The sequence below is a fragment of the Anarrhichthys ocellatus genome, unplaced genomic scaffold, assembly GCF_004355925.1.
Source record: "Anarrhichthys ocellatus isolate YVR2014 unplaced genomic scaffold, GSC_Weel_1.0 scaffold9, whole genome shotgun sequence".
Lineage (NCBI taxonomy): Eukaryota > Metazoa > Chordata > Actinopteri > Perciformes > Anarhichadidae > Anarrhichthys > Anarrhichthys ocellatus.
The window spans coordinates 10,067,974-10,088,624 of NW_022280039.1; the positions used below are offsets into that span (position 1 = coordinate 10,067,974).

Below are 20,651 nucleotides of genomic sequence, written 5' to 3' on the forward strand. Positions count from 1 at the left end.
GCGCACAAAGCCAAAGATAGAGTAACAAATCAGGAATTTCCCTCCTGCCACTCCTGAGAGCGCAAGAGAGGACAGAAGTTAAGGATTAAGCGCTTCTCCTCAGAGAGGAACAAACGGAAAGGCAGCTGATTCGCCTGCATATTTTTTTTCCAAGAATATCATGATATCGACACGTTTCCACGCGCGTTGCGGGCATTGTTTTGGAAAAAACGTTTTTTTTTTTGTTATTTCATTATGAGTCTGGACCAACGGGCTTTGCACGATTGCCTCTTTTAGAAACTTTGGTGGAATAAACGGCGCACTGTAGGAGAACAGCGTGTATCAAGAATACTGTGATTTTCAAGTTTTGGTTTCCTGACTTATTTCCAGCTTTTTCCTTGGGTCTGTTGTCGCTAGTCACTTTTTTTGAAGTTGCTGAGTTTTTCAATGGCGTAGATGGTTGCAAGGGTTTGTTCAATCATCTTTTTGGAACGGAAAGGGTTTGATATTTACCAAGCAGACACATCTGGATTATGTGCGTGAAAACAAATCGGGGTGTTTAAAGACCAGGGAAAAGCCAGCGTCGTCACTTTTCGGAGAAGGGAAATGCGGAGTGGAAACGGCGTCTAGAAGGATGCTGCTGCTTGTACAATGGAAGTGAAGAACTCTTTTGCTGTTGTTGCGGTGGTTTGTCTCTTCTTTTGCACCACTTTCAGCCAAGAACTCAATCCCAAAGGCAGGAATGTATGCAAAGCACCTGGGTAAGCATCAGTGCAGAAAAGTAGGACTTGAAGCAGCAGTTGTTAATGCAAATCAGCTTGTTTGGAAGTTTCTCTCGTGACATCTTTGCCTCATTCTTCTTTACTTTTTTTTGAAGTTAAGGGTTTATATTGCACTATAAACCAAAAACCTCTGTCATCTCATTCCTCACGTATATTTGAGTTCCTTGAAAAATAATGTTTTTTTAGAACTGAGCACACTAAAAACACAAAAAATATTGACATTTTTTGCAGTGTTTGCCTAATGCCTGAATAGCGGTTTTCACTAAATGATTAGACTAGTTGAAATCAACCACTGAATTAATTGCCTAAACTTGTATTTCACGTTCATAACAAGCATTGTTGTTACCACATTGCATATATTCACGGTGAGCTCTTTCTTTTCTACACTTAACGTGTTCCCGGTCCACCGTACAGCAGGAGGAGGAGTCTGTTACAGAAAGCAGCTATACAGATGTGTACATCTGGAACAGGAGTGTGTAGGGGGCGCTCTCATTCAAAGTCACAGCATTCGTGGCACAGTTTGATAACGCATATGTGGTTGATAATGCACTTTTAGAAGTTACCTTTTGTTTGTGTGAAGTTTATGACATGTTTAAAAGGAGCACATGTTAGTTGACAGTTGATATTTCAAAATAAAGTCAGAGTATTGTATTCCAGGAATCCACATATTTAGACAGCTCTCTCTCTCTCTCTCTCTCTCTCTCTCTCTCTCTCTCAAAAGTTAAGGTATCCAAAAAGCATCTCTGGATGACCTCCAGGATTATATCTGAACCTTTGGAGTGACTAGTGCAAAAGAAAAAAAACAAACCCAGGCCCATTATTGCTGATTGCAGCATCCACACTTGTTGGACTGATGTCTATGTATTTTGAAATTGTGTTAGACGAGAAACATTAAATGTATTCGAGGGCTCATTCTCCAATATGCCATAAAAGATGTGTGATAAGGAACCATGTGCTTACTAGGCTATATGCCTTTTTGTTTCTTGAAACACAAGCAGTCACAGTGTTTGGATCTGAAAAGCCACAGGCTGCATCTTTTCGTGCGGTCACAATGAAATGTAATCAAGGGCTGTTCTTCAAAAGTTCCCGTTGCGCTGTCATCTCTCGTAGATTGTTCGTTGCTTCGCTGAGCAACAAATCGTCATTCACCAGAAACATATCGCCTTTAGTGCTTTGTGAAGTTTCCAGTGAAACATAAATAAAGCACTGACATTTTGCCCTCCTTCCAGCATTCAACATTCATTGCAGTGAACTTTCCACTCACCTGTTTTTTCCATTATGTTTCTTTTTATGACTTGAATGCGATGCTTTCAGCACTGATTCAGAAAAATGGATTTTTGAATCAGTTAAAGAGCAGCTATTGAATTTCTTGGCAAAGGGAGTTGAACAATTCTTTATGATGAAAGGTAAACAGCAGCGCAAGTGCAGCTATGCTTCCACACAACTAATGAATTCTGCAACCTTTCTTTCTGGCGCTGACACGGGTTGGCTGTGTGTTTTTAAAAAAGGGCAACAAGAGTCAGCTCCATACATGTTGACTGGAGTTTGTCCATACAGCACTGCTGCAAAAAGCTGAACCCATTGCCATGTTATGTACATTAAATGGTAAAAGGCTTATTTAGAAATCAGCTACCTTCAATAACAAGTGAAAGCACACAGAGCATAGACCTGTGATCTCTCCCACGCGCTTATTTTGGCAGCATAAATAACGGCGTTGATCCCTGCTCATTGACTGAAAGCAAACTGCCATCTTCAAACACTTTAGGGGAAGCTGACGTGTTGCAGGGGCCCCGCAGAGGTCGCAGGCGTGGGAGGAAGAGGAGACGCATCTGTCCTTTCCTGACAGGCCTGAAAACTCGGCTGCAAAATATTGTCTCTGAATATTCACATTTCCCCAAAGGCTGAGGGAACTTAAAGAAACTGATAAACTACACAGATGCAGGGGTTAAGGGCTTCTAAGTGTACACATGATCCAAATTCAGTCAGTTATACAACCATGTCCAAAGTTTATGCGTCATGTATAATCCCCTGCATACATTTGCAGCCACATGAATAAGAACTGAGATCAAAGAGGCATGAGCTGGGTGTGGATACTGCTGCTTTGACATGTGTTTGTTTCACTGTAGCCAGGTTCCTCATCATCGCCCTCTCATTCTCAATGTCACAACTTCTTTTCCAGATCACCAGGATTTGTGTGCTGCAGCGGATGGGGGCAGCTAGGGGATGAGTGCCCGACACGTATGTACCATACAGACGACATTCATCAGTACAGCAGCTCATTGTGCAAGCCAGTTGAATAACACGGCCTATTCTTGTTCACCCAAGCTCTCTGCGAAGGCAACTTCACCTGCAATGAAAATGAGGTGTGTGTCAGGCCGAACGAATGTCGCTGTCGTCATGGATACTTTGGAGCTAGCTGTGACACTAGTAAGGGGTTTCCTACATTTTCCTGATCAGCATTTCTTTTGCCTCTCATCTGTGGTGTTAAATAGAATGTTTTCGCCTGTGAAATATACAAGTATTAGAACTAAAACTATAGCACACTTGGGGTCTTTTTTTAGCCATGCTAGAGGTATTGCTCTGTTGCAGGCAACATTGTTCTGTCTCTAAAGGTCACTGAAATATCTCAACAATTATTAGATAGATTGCCAAGAAATGAACGTGTGTTTGCTAACATGCTAAACAAAGATGGTGGCAGTGGTAAATGTTGTACCTGCAAAAACATCAGCATGTTAGCGTGGCCGTCGTGATTGCGTTGCCATGCTGCCGTTTAGCACAAAGCTCCGATCTGCCTCGGACAAGCCTCACAGAGCCACTAGCTTGGCTGTAGACCAGGGGTGGCCAAACCTTTTTTGATATAAAGAGAATCGCAAGGGCCAAACAAGAGAACATGTGTGAGTGCAAACAGTTACACTACAAGAAAATACTTGTTTCTAGACCAGAAAACCGCATGTGCCATGGCAAAACAACTTTCTATCAACATAACTATGCAGCTCTATAGTAAACAGTCTAACGTTTGGCATTAGAGTCATTTATTGGTGTGCCAACGCTGTATATTACATGAATTATAACTGTATCTGCTGCTCTTAAATTAAATTTAAATTTATTTAACAAATTTAAGCTCTAATACAGTGCATGGCCTGAGTGCTCACTAAGTAATTACATATATACACATAACCTCAGAATATTTTTAAAGTTCTGTTCATGGGCATAGCGCCCACTTGAAAGACGATGCAGATGTAAACATAAGATATAAATTTGTAAGTCTAATATTAAGATTTAACAAACAGGAGAGGTAGAAATTGTAATATCTTGACAGAGATAATTCCACAAAAATATATTCAAGTGTTTAAACTAGGATGTGCAAAGTACATACAGTAAAATATATTCAAAATAGGTTCAAGCCATGTTCCAGTTTATTTAAAAAATTCACCACGGGCCATTTAAAAACAGGCAGCAGGCCGCAATTTGACCACAAGCCGTAGTTTGGCCACGCCAGCTGCAGGCTCTTGCCATTGCTCAAGGTTATATGACGAGTCAGAATGCTGTTTCCCATTTCCTGACAAGTGCACTGTCTTTTAACAGAGTGTCCGGCCCAGTACTGGGGCCCTGACTGCAAGGGGAAATGTAATTGTTACCCCAACGGCCAGTGCGACGACTTGACCGGCGAGTGTACCTGCAACCACAATCGTTGGGGACTTAACTGCGAGTATCCTTGCATGTGCCAAAAGGGCAAGTGTGACCGAGAGACGGGCAAATGCACATGTCACCCCGGCATCTGGGGTCCCCTGTGCAACAACAACTGCTACTGCAGCATCAACTCCATCTGCAATGCGAAGACGGGGCGATGTATGTGCAATCCTGGTTGGACGGGGAGGAACTGTGCCATCCAGTGTAACTGCAACAATTCACCGTGCGACCAGTTCACGGGACGCTGCCAGTGCCAAGAGGCACTGTGGGGCCCACGGTGTGAAAGTTACTGCCATTGCTTCAAAGGCAAGTGCAACCAAGCGGACGGCTCGTGTACCTGCACGCCAGGGTACCGTGGGAGGTTTTGCAGGGAACCGTGTCCTGCCGGGTTCTACGGTCAAAACTGCAGGAACAGGTGGGGCAAAAAATCTTAGCAGAGAGCAAATGCAGCACATAAAAAAACACAGGAAACATGCAGTTTTACAGATGCCTAATGTTCAATTCCCTTGTCCGAATGGTGTAGCTCTGTAGTTTTAGTCAGAAATAAGATTTGATATATGCTGCAGTTGATAATCCATAAAAAGATCTAACTATGTTACTTAATTGAGCAATAATATAGTGATATTTGGGAGTTGGTATTCACATTATCCCGTCATCATCGGCAAACATGTAGAAGCAATTCAGGTTAAGTGCTTTACCTTCCATGGACTGTGACATTCTCACACGAAACAGTTGCTATAAACTAAAATGAGCTTGGTTAGAGTTCAGTGTTGTTTATCTCCCTCTTTAAACGATCATTAAAGCAACAATTCAAAGCATACAAACAGATTCTGTCCATCTGGTTTCAGATCCTTAAACAGTTTTAGTAAGAAGACATGTAAACAAGATAAATGACAATTGCTTTGTTCTTTTCCTGTTCTCCTTGGTTGACCACAGGTGTGGGCACTGTAAAGGCCAGCAGCCCTGTAAGATAACAGAGGGGCGCTGCGTCACCTGCGACAGGGGCTGGAATGGGACACGGTGTGACCAGCTCTGCTCCAAAGGCTTCTTTGGCGAAAATTGCCAAGAAGTGTGTCCCTCCTGTAAAGACGGTCACCACTGCGACCCCATTCATGGCAAGTGTTCTCACTGTAACCCTGGCTGGATTGGGGACAGGTAAGGAAACACCAAGAGTACAATTTTAGAAATGTGTAAATGAACAGCACTGTATCATGGCAGGTCGTGAAATAGTCACAAAGTGCAATCGGTTGGTTTTGTTTGCGTGGACACGAATTTCGTTCAGCACGTAAACAATGCCAATTGGCCAATTAGGATGTTATTTCTTTTTGGTGGACGGAAGCTAAATTTAGTTTTGCAGCGTAATGTCGTCCAGAAAAAAAAGGTCGTGGCGAGCAACACAAAGTAAACGGACAATTCACGCCCCAAAAGATTGCATATCGTGACTTGATATCGTACTTTACGAACTGCCATGAGACATGTGATGAAAAGAAACCTGCAAAACTATGCATTTTTGTTGTTCAGTCAGACCTTCAGCATCAACATAAAAAGCATAATGGCAGTGCCTTTAACAAGTAGCTACTGTGATACCGTTTTCCATACTGCAATAATGAGCTTGAAAATGACTGTAATCACCACATTCCTCTTGTGTTTGATAGGTGTGAGGTGCGCTGCCCCAACGGCACATATGGCGAGAACTGTGAGAACAACTGCAGTCACTGTTTTAACGGCATCTGTCATGTTGTCACCGGAGAGTGCTTGTGTGACCCGGGATTTTATGGCACCTAGTAAGTCATGAGACACCTCGTACCCAAAAAAAAACCTCACGTTTATGCATTACAATACATAGTGAAAATGGCTGATGGCTTTCTTATTACTTTTGTCACACACTTGTATATCTTGGGAATTGAATAGGTGAGCATGTGCTTTGAGGCGTATTTTTCAGATACTGATAAAAAACACTTTTGAAATACAAAAGTGAAATTCCTACAAACTTCCATCAAAGGACATATTTTGCCTGGAACAAATAACTGATCACATTTATGCCTTTTTCTCTTTTTCTGTGTCCTATTTCATGCATCTGTCACTTGGATTGAACATTAAACAGATGTTGTTTTTGTCTGTGCTCAAGCTGCAATATGACCTGTCAACCTGGCCAGTATGGAGTGAACTGCAACCAAACCTGCTCTTGCAATGACAAGAACTGTGATCCTGTGTCTGGTGCTTGCTATCTCCGTAAGAAAATCCCCTTTTTTTTTTAAAGAGCAACCACATGCTTTGTAGTTATGGTGTTTTTAAAGAGGTTTCTTTGATCAGCAGTAGTCAGTAACTAGTGTTCTTTTTCCAAATAATGTACTTTTCCAGAGACAGATAGTTATTTCCTAGTCGGACTACACATACCAAAAGAATTATAACCCTCTGAACTGTTTGTCCAAAGAGCCAGATGCTGCTTGTGCTGCCTGTGTATTAAAATGTCTAATAGTTGGCTGTACGCACAGAGTACCAACAAACATCTATTCAGGTCAGCATGTGTAGTGGGAGAGTTAACTTTGCGAGGCCTTGATAACGTTTCCAGACCCAGACCGGTGTCCTTTTTATGGCTGTGTTTGTTGGCTCTGTTCCTGTCGAGAGAGAGAGAGAGAATAAAAAGAGAGAAAAAGAGAACTTGGAAGGGAGACAGAGAAAAAAAAGTGCACTGTTTGGAAAGAGGAGATCTTTGGAGGCATGCAAGGAGAAGATTAGAACACAGAGGTAGCAGGGATTTTGGCAAGTGGACATGATGGGCGGTGGCAGGTTGGTCAGTGATATCATCAAACCTCGTCACCTTTCCCCAAACCGTTTCCCATTCTTTATCCAGCTGTGAGCACAGAGCAGTGACAACATGCCACGCCCAGACTGCCCAACAATCCATCTCAGCCTTATGCGACAGCGTAAAGTCCCGCGGGCCGCCGCTACTCACCCCTTAACTGATGGCTTGCTTCTCTCCGGGTGTCATCTGTCCTTGCGAGCATCCATGCTCCGGCACACACAGCACCTATTATCTTTGGGGTGTATCCCACTTGAAGAGGGAGGGGCGCTGATAAATCATCGATGAGTTATGGTGAGGGGCGCGTAGTAAAGAAGGGGGTGAGGGGAGGAAGCTGCTCGCAGGAAATCAGCAGTTAAAGCATAAGTGGTCCAATGTCTGCAGGGAGATGAGATTAATAGTGAATTATTTGCAGTGCATTTCAGCCTGTTGCAACATTCCTCAGAGATGCTTCATGCCAAGCAGCTATTGAAAATCAGTTGTTAATGTCAACACAGCGCTCTGCCTTTATTATCAAAGCTAACTGGCACATTATAGATTATACAGTTAGCATAACCCTCTCCTCGAGTCATTTGAACTCACTTGTTTGGTAAATCATACTAATTTGCTATGTGCCACGGTCTCTAGTGTTGGTGATGACAGAGAGAGAGAGAGAGAGATTTGTTGAAACTGGCATGAAGAGTTTTGCTGCGCCAATGTGGCACACCCAGAACTCACTGCATCTCATCTTTCAGAGCCCAACCAGCGGATGGGCGTGATCGCGGCTGGAACCCTGGTCTCCTTTTTACTGATTGTCCTCCTGTCCCTGCTGTGCTGCTGCTGCCTGTGTCGACACAAAGACGACCACAAGTGAGTGACGGATCGGTGTCTTCACCTCTACGCGCCGTGATAGGAGGGCTCGAGTAGCTTGCCCTGGTTATAAAAACAGAAGAAAATGTTTTTTCTCTCTCTCTCTCTCTCTCTCTCTCTCTCTCTCTCTCGCAGGAACCAGTTTGTTCAATGGATAAATGCATTTAAAAATATTTTAAAGCACTTTTAAATATTGACATTACTGTGCGAGTAGCAATGTGGGCCCTCAAAAAGAGGCACAGGGCCAGGTTTAATATGCCTCCTTTGAATGATTCATTTGGGTTTCCATGGCGTCATCCCTTTTCAGTCCTAACCAAGACAACTCTACCAACAGCAAAAAAGCCAAGCGGATCCTGTGTGGACGATTCAGCCGCATCAGCACTAAACTCCCCCGTATTCCACTGAGGCGACAGAAACTTCCCAAAGTAGTCGGTAAGCCCCAAAACTCTTTCTCATATCCCACCGCAGTGCTGCCAGAAGCTGCTGTGTTTCATGTAATCATCTTGCATTGTACAGCACAGTCTGCTGAAGCCGCATCACTCTTAGCTTTAATTATTTGGCGAATGATATTTATATTTTGACATGGAGGTGTCGGATGATATGAAAACGGTGGTTTCACTGGTAATCTACGCTTTTTTCTTCAGTTTAACACAGCGGAGACAATGACACCAATGACTGGCAGTCAGAGTGTGCATTTTCCTTCAGCGCTACCTTAGTCCTCCTCTTAGATGATGAATAGGGTTGAAAAGTGTATGGTGGCTGCCAGGCGAGTATGGGGTTTCATTTGAAAGGAATGCACTGGTTTTGGAGCCCCTTATTATTCTTGGCACCCTCAAATGCCATGTGTTCATATTATTACAACCCTAAACTGGGGCTTTTTTCTCTCCCCCATTTCTTTTTTACTCGTTTCCATCGTCCTCTCCCCCAAGAAAATTGTTCTTGGGCCGAGGAGCAGGCTGTGTTATTAAAAGAAGGCCCGTGGTTGTCGGGGGGCCCCGGGTGGTGGTGAGTGACGCGCTATCAAAGGCCGCACTGTTTGGGTGAACGCTGCGGCACTGCCGCTCCATGCGGAGGTCTCGTGGTCTGTGTCAGATCTGTCTGCGGACCCGGTCTTTTTTCATAATAGACAGAGGAGATATGATGATCTTTTAAACCCCACCAGATGCAGTTTAACATGGCTGCTTTTGTTCATCGTTCAAAAACAATTCTCACAGTTTATAAATACACAATTATCTGGATTTCTTAAAAAAATTCAACTGTTTTTAGAAGCAGAAAGTTGTCTTGCCCCTAGTAGCTGTGTTATGCAACTATACAAATGATTGTTCTTCATTCTGACAAGTTTGCAGCTCCAGGGTAATTGTATTGTCGGAACAACAATATTTGTCTGTACTTTCGAATTTCCAATATTTTCAAGACATGGAAATGTGTTTCTAACTGTAAACTGAGTCCATCCGTATTGATGATGCAAATGTTTGTATTTACTATTTGAAGTAGGAGATTAATAATGTGTAGCTAACATTGACAGAATATAGGGGTGACATTTGCAGTAGTGGTAAAGCAATTAGTCAACTAATGAATTAGTCCACTGACAGAAAGTTAATGTACAGCAATTTTCATGATCAATTTTTTTGTAAAAGTAATTCATCAAGAGAAAAAAGTGAAACATTTCTTGGGCTCCAGCTTGTCGAAGTGGCTGCCTTTGCCCGTTTGTCATTGTAAATGAAATCCTTGGACTGTTGGTCAGATAAAACGTGTGAGTGTGCTCTCGATTTTCTGACATATAGTTACAAATGATTGATTGTTTAAAGGTTCTCAAAATGCAATTCAGAGCATATCTATTGCAACCACACAGATCTCAACATGGCGATGCCTTGCAGCTAGCGGTGCAAAGAGTGCAAACAACGGCAACAGCGCTGCCAGAGTTGACGGTGTTACCTGAGGAGCAAGCTTTACGCTTCCATGATGACGCTATCGGTTGGGACAGCGTTATCGGCTATAACTGCTGTATGAGCGCAGTGCAGGCCACGAGCTAGCCATTGGCACACGCTCACATACACTAACATGCACTAAAAGGCAGATATATTCACAGCAGTGTTGCGCTGCTTTCTGATCTTAGCTTCAGCTTAAGCCTCATTGTGAAGCACTGTTATTTGATTCTTTAAAAGGGCTCTACTGAAGTCAGTGTGCTGTGGAAGAAGTTCATGACCTGGTTTCTTTTTCATGTCTGAGCAGCATGTGCCTCCTCGGTTATCCAGCTGATTCTTTAAGATAGAATCTGTCTCTATTATGCCTCGGTCAAAATACAACACTGGGACAGAGTTGCCTTTGTCGTCACACTGTGGCATATTAATACGCTTGTTTGTGGAGAGCTTGACTATGTGAACCAATGTGCCAGAGGCGTAACAAAGCAACGTCATGTTAGCCAAATGCCTTTACGTAAAAATACTGGGATGTGTTTTCACTGTTAGCAAACAGATAAAAAATACATTTTTATGCTTTATTTTCTGCATCTTAAAAAAACAAATAAGACCACCATCTACCTGTCAAACAGACCTCAATACCAGTCAAAGTCAAATCTATCACCGCTAGTGTTTGTCTCTCTTGTCCTTCCTGGTTTGTCCTATCCAAATGTTTGCTACTCTGCTTTCTGTTGGGCTGCCCACAGAAGTGTGGTCTGCCAACATTTAGAAACTCAAACTCTGACTGGGGCTACACAGTCCTGCACACACGCATTCCAGAGGGGGCCCAATGGGGCTGGAAACAGGAAGTGGTCAAATTTACCCCAGCCCGTGTCAGAACTGTGATTCATCCACATCAGGGTCAGTCGCAACAGATGTGGCAAGACAAAATATAAAAAGGAACAAGGGGGAAGTAAGGAAGGAAGACAACAACCTCTGTTAGCATACTTGGCCTCAGAGGAAAAGCTACAGTAACACACTGTCACCTATACGCCCCTTGGCATAACTGAGGCTGTTTGCTTGTAGTTTGGCATTCCATTCTAAGCATATTTACTCCACGCCCAGCAGTTTCACGTCTGTCCTGCATTCCTTGCATCCTCTGTGTCCAAATGCTTACCCACGGATTTGGGCTGAGAAGAAGCGCCACCTGCGTTTTTCTATCTTTATTTATCCCGGCAAAGTTGGCTGTTATTGCAAATGTGTTTGCAGCAACACTCAACTCCTCTTTCATGCAGATGTGAGCTGCCTCAAGAAAACTTTCTCACACCCTGAAGTAATTAAGATGGAACAAAGAAAAAAAGTCAGCTTGAGTTTTAGGAATATTTGAAAATGAATGCAGTTGGTTGTGTCACTGATTGGTTAATAATAGGCTCTGAGTTGGACATGTTAGATGTCACTTAGTGTACTGCATTGGTTTTAGAGACTATTTCAGGCAGAAACATGTTGTTTCTTCTTCTTATTGGCATTTAATATGATCCTTCTATGTCCAGATTTCCACAGCTGGACCAGGCTTTTTAACTAGCAACCTTCTTGTCCCAGCCCAGCCCTCTAGCCTTTGGACTACCTCTGCCTGTTAACGGATCCCCCCCCACTGAGCAACTGTGGTGGCAGAGCTCTGCAGCTGGGACGTGTCAATAATGCCCTGTTGTGTGTTGGCCTCCATGTAGGGAGGGATCACAGTGGCGTCCAGTCTGCAGAACAATCTGCCCCTCTAGACCCACAGTCTGGAGGGAGCAACTTTCAAGGGCAGCAGTTGTTCATCACGACATACAAGTAATGTCGCAAAAAATGCCCATGTGTTAGCTTATTGACTAACTCAACTGAATTCTTTGCATAGGTTAGCTGCTCTACATTCCTTAGTCCTTCAGATTCTCTGCCTATCTGCCTGCTGCTGACCCTGCACACAGGAGTGAAGACAGAGAATGCACCAATTCGAGCAAAATATTATTTTGTCATCCACACCTCTGGGTAAACATTTTGCTGGGTTCTGTATATTGTTATTAATCTACCACATCCACATACAGCTGATTTCTTTTTTGAAGTTAATCCAATCAGAATAGTAGTGCGATGGAAGACTTTGGGGTCGCTCTTGTAGCCACAAAAGTCCAACATTATCTACACATGTAGAGAGAACAGGGTGCCGTTATTGTTGTAAACAGGATATCCTTAAATAATCACATAAATGGGTGCCCTTGGAGGGAAGTCCCCTCTGCATTCATATTGAAACGCTTGTTTTTTTCCCACTTTTACACACATCTGTACTTGCTTATTGTAGAAATGTTGCACCTGTGTTGACATTATCCACCCTATGAGCAACACAAATACTGTAGACTGTCAAACTGAAACATATGTTGTTTAGAGGTTTTGGTGACTTCTTTTGAATAAATGTGAGAACATCGATCAGTGTAGCAATATAGATTTACCTTCTGTGTCTTATTTCTCATCTCAGCAAGACATTGAAACAGATTTTCTGTGGTAGTAACTTATACAGTTCAAATCTATCATTTGTAAATGTAGATAAAAGCAGCCTCAAGGAAAACAAACAAATCAGGGTCCTTGAAAATTGCTTTGTACAATCATGTCAGTACAACTAAAAAAATGTAGCACACACACACACACACACACACCTATGAACCAGTTCTGATTTGACCATGACTTAATAGTGGGAGTATGTTCCCCCAGCCCTATGTTTCCTCAAGTCTATGTTCCTTGAGTCCTATGCTCCCTCAGCCCAATGTTTCCTCCGCCCTGTTTCCTCAACCCTATTCCCTCAGCTCCATGTTTCCTGAAGCCTATGTTTTCCCAGACATATATTTCCTCAGCCATATGTTCCCTAAGCCCTAGTTCCCTCAGATCAGTAGTGCCATGCCATTGTTCCAACATCCCTTTATTCCAAATATGATCAATAGTTTGATTACTCTTTAAATGTCCAAAGTCCCATTTGTCTGACAACCTTTTAAAAATAAAAGTCATCAGACCTCCCTGGTTGAGATATTTCTTTCCTACTGTGGGAAGGCATGACCCTCCCTACTCTGCCTCTGATTGGCTTACCCTGATATTCTTACCCTAACCAATATCATTCCCCACGTCTAAACCTAACCAACGTAAAAGTACTTGCCAGACTGTCTGTCGGTCATTGGATATTATTAGCTAGATATCTAAAAAAAGTTATAAACCGATTTTAGCATGGGCCAGGGATGATGCTGAGGGAACATAGGTCTGATCCCCGTGTTTGTGGGGCAGGTGGATGGACACAGGATGCAAGAGAATGAACATTAATACACAGACCGATTTATGTTGAAAAATAATGCAGATATCTGTAGTTTACATGTTATGGTCAGAATTAGAATTTGTTTATTGCCAGGAACACTTGCAAGGATTTTGGCTTGGTGATTGGTACATAACAATAAACACACAAATGGAACCTCTAAACAGACCATCTGCTAAAGTAATGTGTATTTGAGTGAAATTAAGATCAACATTGTCTAGTTTGTTAGCATTTTAAAAGTCCATGCATGTCAAACACTAAAAAAGGGAGATGGATTGAGAATGTAAACAAAGCTATGGAAAATAAGGTCCCTACACTCTGATAAAATACAAAGTAAATGCAGTTTTTACAGCTTTAATGCTTCTACAAGTCACCAAGTTTGCAAAAATCCGGCCGTAGAGAGCTTCTTAATAGCTCATCTTTTTAGTTATAGTCAAACAACAACGGCAAAGGAGCCAGGATTTGTTCCTGGCCAGGGTTCTGGCACAGTTTTAGGGAACTTCTTCCACCTAGGTTTTATTGGAGGTCTAAACAATTGGATCGACCCATGTCTCAGTGGGCATGTAAACAGGAGCATCTGATGTGGTCGGTCATGTCAAGGTAACGCCCAAAAGGATTTCAGTCAAAACTCACGCCAGATCACCTTCAAGTTTTCCTCGGAAACCACAGCTGTCCTGAGACAGAAGGGTCAGCAGAAAGGGAGGAAGACTGAGAGAGCGAGGCAGACAGTCGGAGAGAAACATAACATGACCTACATATTGTTATGGGAATGCATTCATAAATGAATGCATTTTTTTGTTGTTTGGGTCAACAAGTAGCTGCAGACCCGATAGCTATGGCTTAGAATGTATTTCTCGTACGATTGTCAGAATGCTGTTTCTTGTTTGTCTTTTAACCTGCTAAGAAAAAAACTGTAAAATGAAATAAATAAAAAAAGCTTACACAAAGAATATATCTACATTTGCTTATAAAACCCACAATGCCGGAGCCTTTGTGAACTCAAATTCAAAACCAATTAAAAAGCACAGTTTTTCCACAGACTCAATTAAACCAACACTTTCTACATCTCTGCAGCAGTTGTGAGAGTGAGTGAGAACAGACTGTTGTTCTTGTAACATGGTACAATACCCTCTGGCTGACCTTTTGGCTTCTGCGTTTGTTTTCTGTTCTCAGTAGCACACCACGACCCAGAGAACACCTTCAACTGCAGCTTCATCGAGCCCCCCTCAGTGGCAGAGCAGCCTTCCCCCTCCTCCTGGTCGTCCCAGGAGTCTTTCTCTTCCTTTGAGAGCAGAGATGAGGGGCCAGTTTACTGTTTGCCCCACGAAGGTGAGTCATTGTTAGAATAAATAAACAGTTATCTAGGATGACGCACATAAATCCCTAATTTGTCTTTGGCATGGGGTCTTTACACACACACACACACACTGATAGACACAGTGAAGAAGTCAAGTTCCCAGTGTGACCGTTGAGTGACTCACCCGCTTCTGTAAATCTCATTATGGAGATAGTTTCTTTATCATATGCCATCTAGACCCAGGTTTTGCTTCGAGAACAAGGCGAGTATAAACAGGAAATGGATTGGGCAAGTCAGCACATGGCCCAAATCCAAACAGTGACTAACTCCTTGAAGTTTGATGGAAAACACCCGTTCCGTCAGTTTCTATTCTGGATGTCTGACAGTGCAAGTCAGGTTTAGTTTTGGGGGATTTTTGTGCGTGCTGAGTGATTGATGTTTATTTTAGTGCTCTCTTTCTAGTTTGGTTTAGTTGTCATTCTTCTCATGAATGGTCCACGGCCTTAGAAACAATTGATTTTAAGTAAAAAGCCTCGGGCACAAAATAATTGCTGTAAACATCACAAAAGGGTTTTGAGTTAGAACGGCACTGATAGGATCTGTCGCATTGGAGCCACTCCAGTTCCAAGTATGTGTAAATAAATTAGCAAATGAAGTGGTACATGTATCAGTCTTTCAATCATGTGTGTTGCTGCTATTTGTGAAGGTAACAGATAAATCACATTGTTTAGATTTAAAGGCTGCAACCCAGTCGCCAGAGTAAAATGTTGGCATTGTATGTTTCTGCAAATCACGGATATGTTGAATCTCATCGTTTCTGAACCAAAAAAAACCCCCGGAAATTAAACAATCTTTTTATCGATATAAAGCAGTCTCATACGGTGTGCTAATAGCAGGGTAATGACAAATCTAGAATTCAGTTTAACAGGTGCACAAGTAGAGAATGGGTAATGTCAGTGACACAAACAATATCTAGTATATCGAAACTTGACTAACATTACAAGCATTAGCCTCTATAAGCCAGTAACTAACCAGGCCAATAATAGCTGTACAGTATTGCTAAGCAAAAGCCTAAGTGTCATTTTGCCATGGTTTCATGTTATTGCTTATGAATTTAACTTTTAATTTTATAAAGAGAGAATGCGTTACTTCTTCTGTCAATTGCATGATCTCACTTTAATTGATCACTTGAGAGGATATTTAAATTATTTGATTATCTAATCTTGGACTAATACCTGTTGGTCTTCTAATGATCCACAGAATCTATAAACGAAAGCAAAGAGAAGGGCAGCCCCGGCCCACCAACGGAGAAGCCAGAAGCTAATGAGGATGATGCAGGGGAATACACCTCCCTGAAAGACACCAGTTTCACAAAACCAGAAGGCAGCGAGCAGCCCCTGCTCAAGTCCTCTGACAGCGAAGGCTCCACCAGTGGCTCTGAATCCACCACTGTGGCTCTCTACGCTCGCATCGCTCGCCTCTCCAAGCAGTCTAAGGAGGACGATGGGGATGGCACTCCTACACCAGAGGCAAAGCGCAACGGAAAGCCTCCACCTTCACCTGGCAAGCCCAAACCACGCCCACCAGACCCGTCCACTAAGCCCAAAGTATCGTGGATACACGGCAATACTACAGGGTCTCCCCAGCCAGAGCAACAGGGGCATGGGGGATTGAAGGCACTTGCTGTGCCAAAGGAGAAAAATAGGAGCTCCAGCGATGGTTCGGCCAAGAGCGAGGAGCGGCAGAAAATGAAGGAGAGAAGTCGTGAGCAACAAAAGAAACAAGAGGTGAAGGAAGCAGACGTCAATGGCTCCCCCAGCAAACACAAACCTCTGCGAGGTAAGAAGTCTGGGGATGAGCACAGCAGTCCCAATCACATGGAGCACATCAATGGTGTGGTTCATAATGCCCTCAAGAAGATAAGTAACTTCCACAGCTCCTCATCTGAGAAGAAGGGTGCTGAAAGTCCAAAGGAGACCCCCAAGGAGCCACCCAAGAGCCCCAAGGTGATCCACCCTCATATGAACTCTGAGGCGGCCACACTCCTGGCTGCTCAGCTCAAGGAGAAAACCCAAAGCATCAACAGGAACGAGGGGACGGGTCTGACGAAGACCAATGGGCTCTCCACGCCTAAGGGAAACCGGGAGAAGCCAACACCTCCACAGAAAGCCAAGAGGAATCCCTCCAGTGGATTGAGCCAGCAGGGCTCCACCAAGCCCCTGCTGCCCACCTCGAGCAGCCTCCAGAAGATGGTGGCACCCGTCGCCACTGACCTCGGGACCCCTGAAGCCAAGAGCCCGGAGAAGCAGGACTTGAACGGCTCAAGGGCAGGGGACCCGATGTTTGATCCTACACCAAAGAAGACTCCCATGAAAAAGCCACCCAGGAAGAAAGGCAAGGAGGGTACTTTGGATACATCGGAAAGTAAAACACCCCAGCAAAAGACAGCCATAATGCCACCACAGGTAGTGAAATAAATGTTCTCAAAGACAAATTTTGTGATGGATACCAAAGAGACTAAAATGGATTTGTTGGAAGGTGAACCTCGTAGTTTTTCAATCAAGGAATTTAAACATTTTCTGAGTGTGCTGCGACTCCAGGACCGGTCAAGAGTGAGAAATGCTTCTAAATCAAGGGTGCAGTTGAGTCGTATTGGTGAGTTGTATTATAATGACCTCTATACACCATTGTATTTCATTTCAAGAATCCCTTTTTGTGTAACAACTATGTATCAAGCTCACACCACAACCTGTGGCTATGCCGGACACAACAGAACAGTGGTTCACAGACATAATCCATAGTTCATTCATCTCTATCCCTCTGCAGTATGTCCACCACTATTTTTATATATGGATTGCTTTTTGGGGTTCCATAACTGTAATTTACTAAGGTGTCAGAAAAATAGCTATTATTTTATGCACGCTCTCCAAAGGTACTAAGGGTACTAAAAACAACAAGAAAATTAGATCCTCTGGGTATTGCAAGCTATTTTGTTTTGTTTTTTGTTTTGTTTGTGGGCCAACATGCATAAATACAGTTTTATACCTTTAAGCTACCCTCCTCATTCCTTATGTCAAGGCTATTCTTTGCAGAAGAAGGTCAACTTAATTATGTCAAGTAAGAGCAACACTTTTTGTTGGTCTCTATTTTTCTACTCTAGCAGTTTCAGGTTGACATACCACATTATAAAGAATGCTTCTCTCTAATAAACAAAATCTGGCACTCCAAAGTATGCAAGTCATGCATTTAGGACAATTGTCCTTTGTGCTTGTGAGTCACTTTGAAGAGCTTTAGCGTTGGTCTCAAGGCTTTTACCTACAGAAATGTTACATTTTTTTATTTAAAGTCTTAGCCCTCTTTTGTCCAACTCTGTCAGACATGGTTTTTCAGAACCCATTCAAGCTCTTTGATCTTCAGAAAGGGCTGTTTCAAACCTCTTTCATACTTCTGCTAACACCAAATCACCAGAATGTGCTCTTGCTGTACGTTTTATTCAGTCAGTTAAACCACTAAACCAAAAATGAAATCTCAAGGTATTCTATATCCTCACTTTATGTCATGCTTGTAAATCACTTTAAACTCACTCACTTTCTCTGTAATAGAGCAACATCTGCAGTTTTTGTATGCTGTATTTAAGAAAAACGTACTGCATATCCCAACAAATCAGATACAATAGATGGTTTTGTTGAAGTAATGACTTTTAGAAGTATTCTCTACAAATCTGGCCACAGAAGGAGACTGCCGTGTGTCTTTATCTGTTCTTTTAGTTTTGTCGAGAAACTAGGGAAACAATATTGCCAACTGAGCTACTCCCATTTCACATGTATTTGTTTATGCCATCGGGCGTTGTGTAGGAAAAAAATCTTGCCAAGGATGGTTTGTCTTAAGGATGGTGTTATCTTAAACTAGTAGACTCGTGCTGAAGTAACAGGGTGCTTAATTTCATTTTCTTTAGGCTAAATGGTACCGTGCCTCGAGTATTAAAATGTGCCTCAACTGTGGATCAGTTAAAGCAAAAGAAGCCATGTTTTCCTAAATGTTGATCCTAAAATATGTAAACCAAAATTTGAGGAAAAAAGCCTTTTATTTCAGTTGTTGGTGGATAGCTATTTGGAAAGTAGCATTTAAAACATGAGCTATGAACAATGGATGACAGGTAGTGTGTCAACATGCCATTGGTATGTTTTGGGCTGAAGAATATATTACATTAACACAGCTAATTTGAAAAATGGTCTTGTTTTTTTTTTGTGTTTTATCAAGGTACAACTCGTTTTGGTTATTTTTTCAACTTGTATACATTGTGTACTTTTTTATTATCTTTGTAAGCTGTGCTTATATGACTTTTTTAGTTCTTCTGTTTTTCTTGGTGTCAATGAACTGGCTTTCATGTTGTTTTTGCTTTTTTTGATATGTTGCTTATTTTGAGCTCTGAAGCAAACCTACAGTATGAGTACTTTCCATCTTGTAAAGTTGACATTGGCTTTGTTCTCTGTTGATGTTATTGTTTGTGTAACACTTAACTGCATGACGCAGAGTGTAGTTATATGGCATTAATAGCTCCACCGGAAATCTGTAACCTTGTTCCCTCCAGTTGTTATTATTGCCTCCCATAAAACAATACAGAAAGGATTGTACAATACTACTATGATACCACTGTTGAAACAATTGCATATACTCAAACCATAACATTGTGTAATTATGAAGTGGCAATTTTTATCTGACTGGCCCATGCCTGTTTTTATTGGCGTACAGTGCATTTTTGTAAAGAAGGGCCTGAAAAGCTGCAAAAACGTTACCAACTGTAAGGTATATTTTGTTTTTTGTGGTTTGTTTTTGGCAACTTTGATTTCCATTTTGTGTATAGTCATTCAATTTGTGTTTCCCTTATTTACTTCTTTGGAATAAAAAAAGCAATACATGTAGCTCTAGTCAAACCAAAAATTAAAAAATCCGTCATTATTTCTATAAATGTCTTATTCCAGCATACAATCAACTAGAACAATACTATGGTGAAAAGGCAGGTATTGGGTAATACACATACATACTGTATTTTATCATGTTCATACGAATGCTGGTTGATATTTGACCCTTTCCTGTGACTCTGGGCTGCCGAGTCTCAGGGACGAGGAGTCATTCGGTCACAGCGGCTCTTCAAAGAGCCTGAGGGAACCAGGGAACTCTTCATTTGGCTCCTTCAGGATGGGGGTGACAAAAGGCTCCTTTCATGAGGGGAAAAACAGTGGAAACTCTGTGCTAAGGAGTTAATCACGCGCTGCATATATGTCCTCTTTTGGAAGGGAGAAGAGGGGTATAGCAGGACTGGGCCACAAGGCAATGCAGGAGCATGAATGGATGGATGGATGGATAGGTCATGTGATGGGTAATTGGAAGCAGAAGGCGAAGCAGCTTTGCTTTAGGTTTTGCTCTTTTGACATGGTGATCTACTTGCTGTGTATATGCATGGAGATTGTACACACATGTTGAGTTGTATTAAGATTTTTCAGAGCTGTTATCCACTTTTGGACTTGTCAGGGACTTGCATATTTTGATTGATGATAACGCCAAATGGATGCAGATAAGACCTTTTACGGACCATTCTAAGAAGATAATGTTTTTAGGGCAGGTTAAACTATTTAATAATTTCCATCAGCATCTTGAAAGACGGCACCATGCTAAAGGCATAGCTGAAGGGGTGGCAATATCGTTTTTTCCAACAATATCGTTGGGCCCCAAAACCCATTGTTTGTTCGTTTATTAATATAGTCCTTTTGAAACTAATAACATTCCCATAAGCATCCGCTGCATTTTATGTTTAGTGCTAATAAGCAAATGTCAGCATGCAAACACCCAAAAGTAAGATGGGGAACACGGTGCTAAAGTTTATAATAAACATGCTCCATTTAGCTCAAATAACCACAGAATGGTGTTTTGTATCCTGTGTTGAGTCTGACTCACCCACCACAACCTTGATGTCTCCAAATCAATCTTCCTTTGGATTTTACAATTTCACATACAGACTGTCAGA

At 42.2% G+C, this 20,651-nt stretch overlaps 1 protein-coding gene across 1 annotated transcript; it reads left to right on the plus strand.

The window, feature by feature from the left end:
• Nucleotides 1-20,646, plus strand: scarf2 (scavenger receptor class F, member 2). Its single transcript, XM_031849475.1, has 11 exons — nt 1-740; nt 2,941-2,999; nt 3,087-3,188; nt 4,347-4,866; nt 5,388-5,606; nt 6,107-6,235; nt 6,580-6,683; nt 7,989-8,103; nt 8,438-8,535; nt 14,503-14,658; nt 15,887-20,646. The coding sequence occupies exons 1-11, from the start codon at nt 631-633 to the stop codon at nt 17,101-17,103; spliced, it is 2,829 nt and encodes a 942-aa protein (XP_031705335.1). The 5' UTR covers nt 1-630; the 3' UTR covers nt 17,104-20,646.
• Nucleotides 20,647-20,651: the final 5 nt, after the last annotated feature.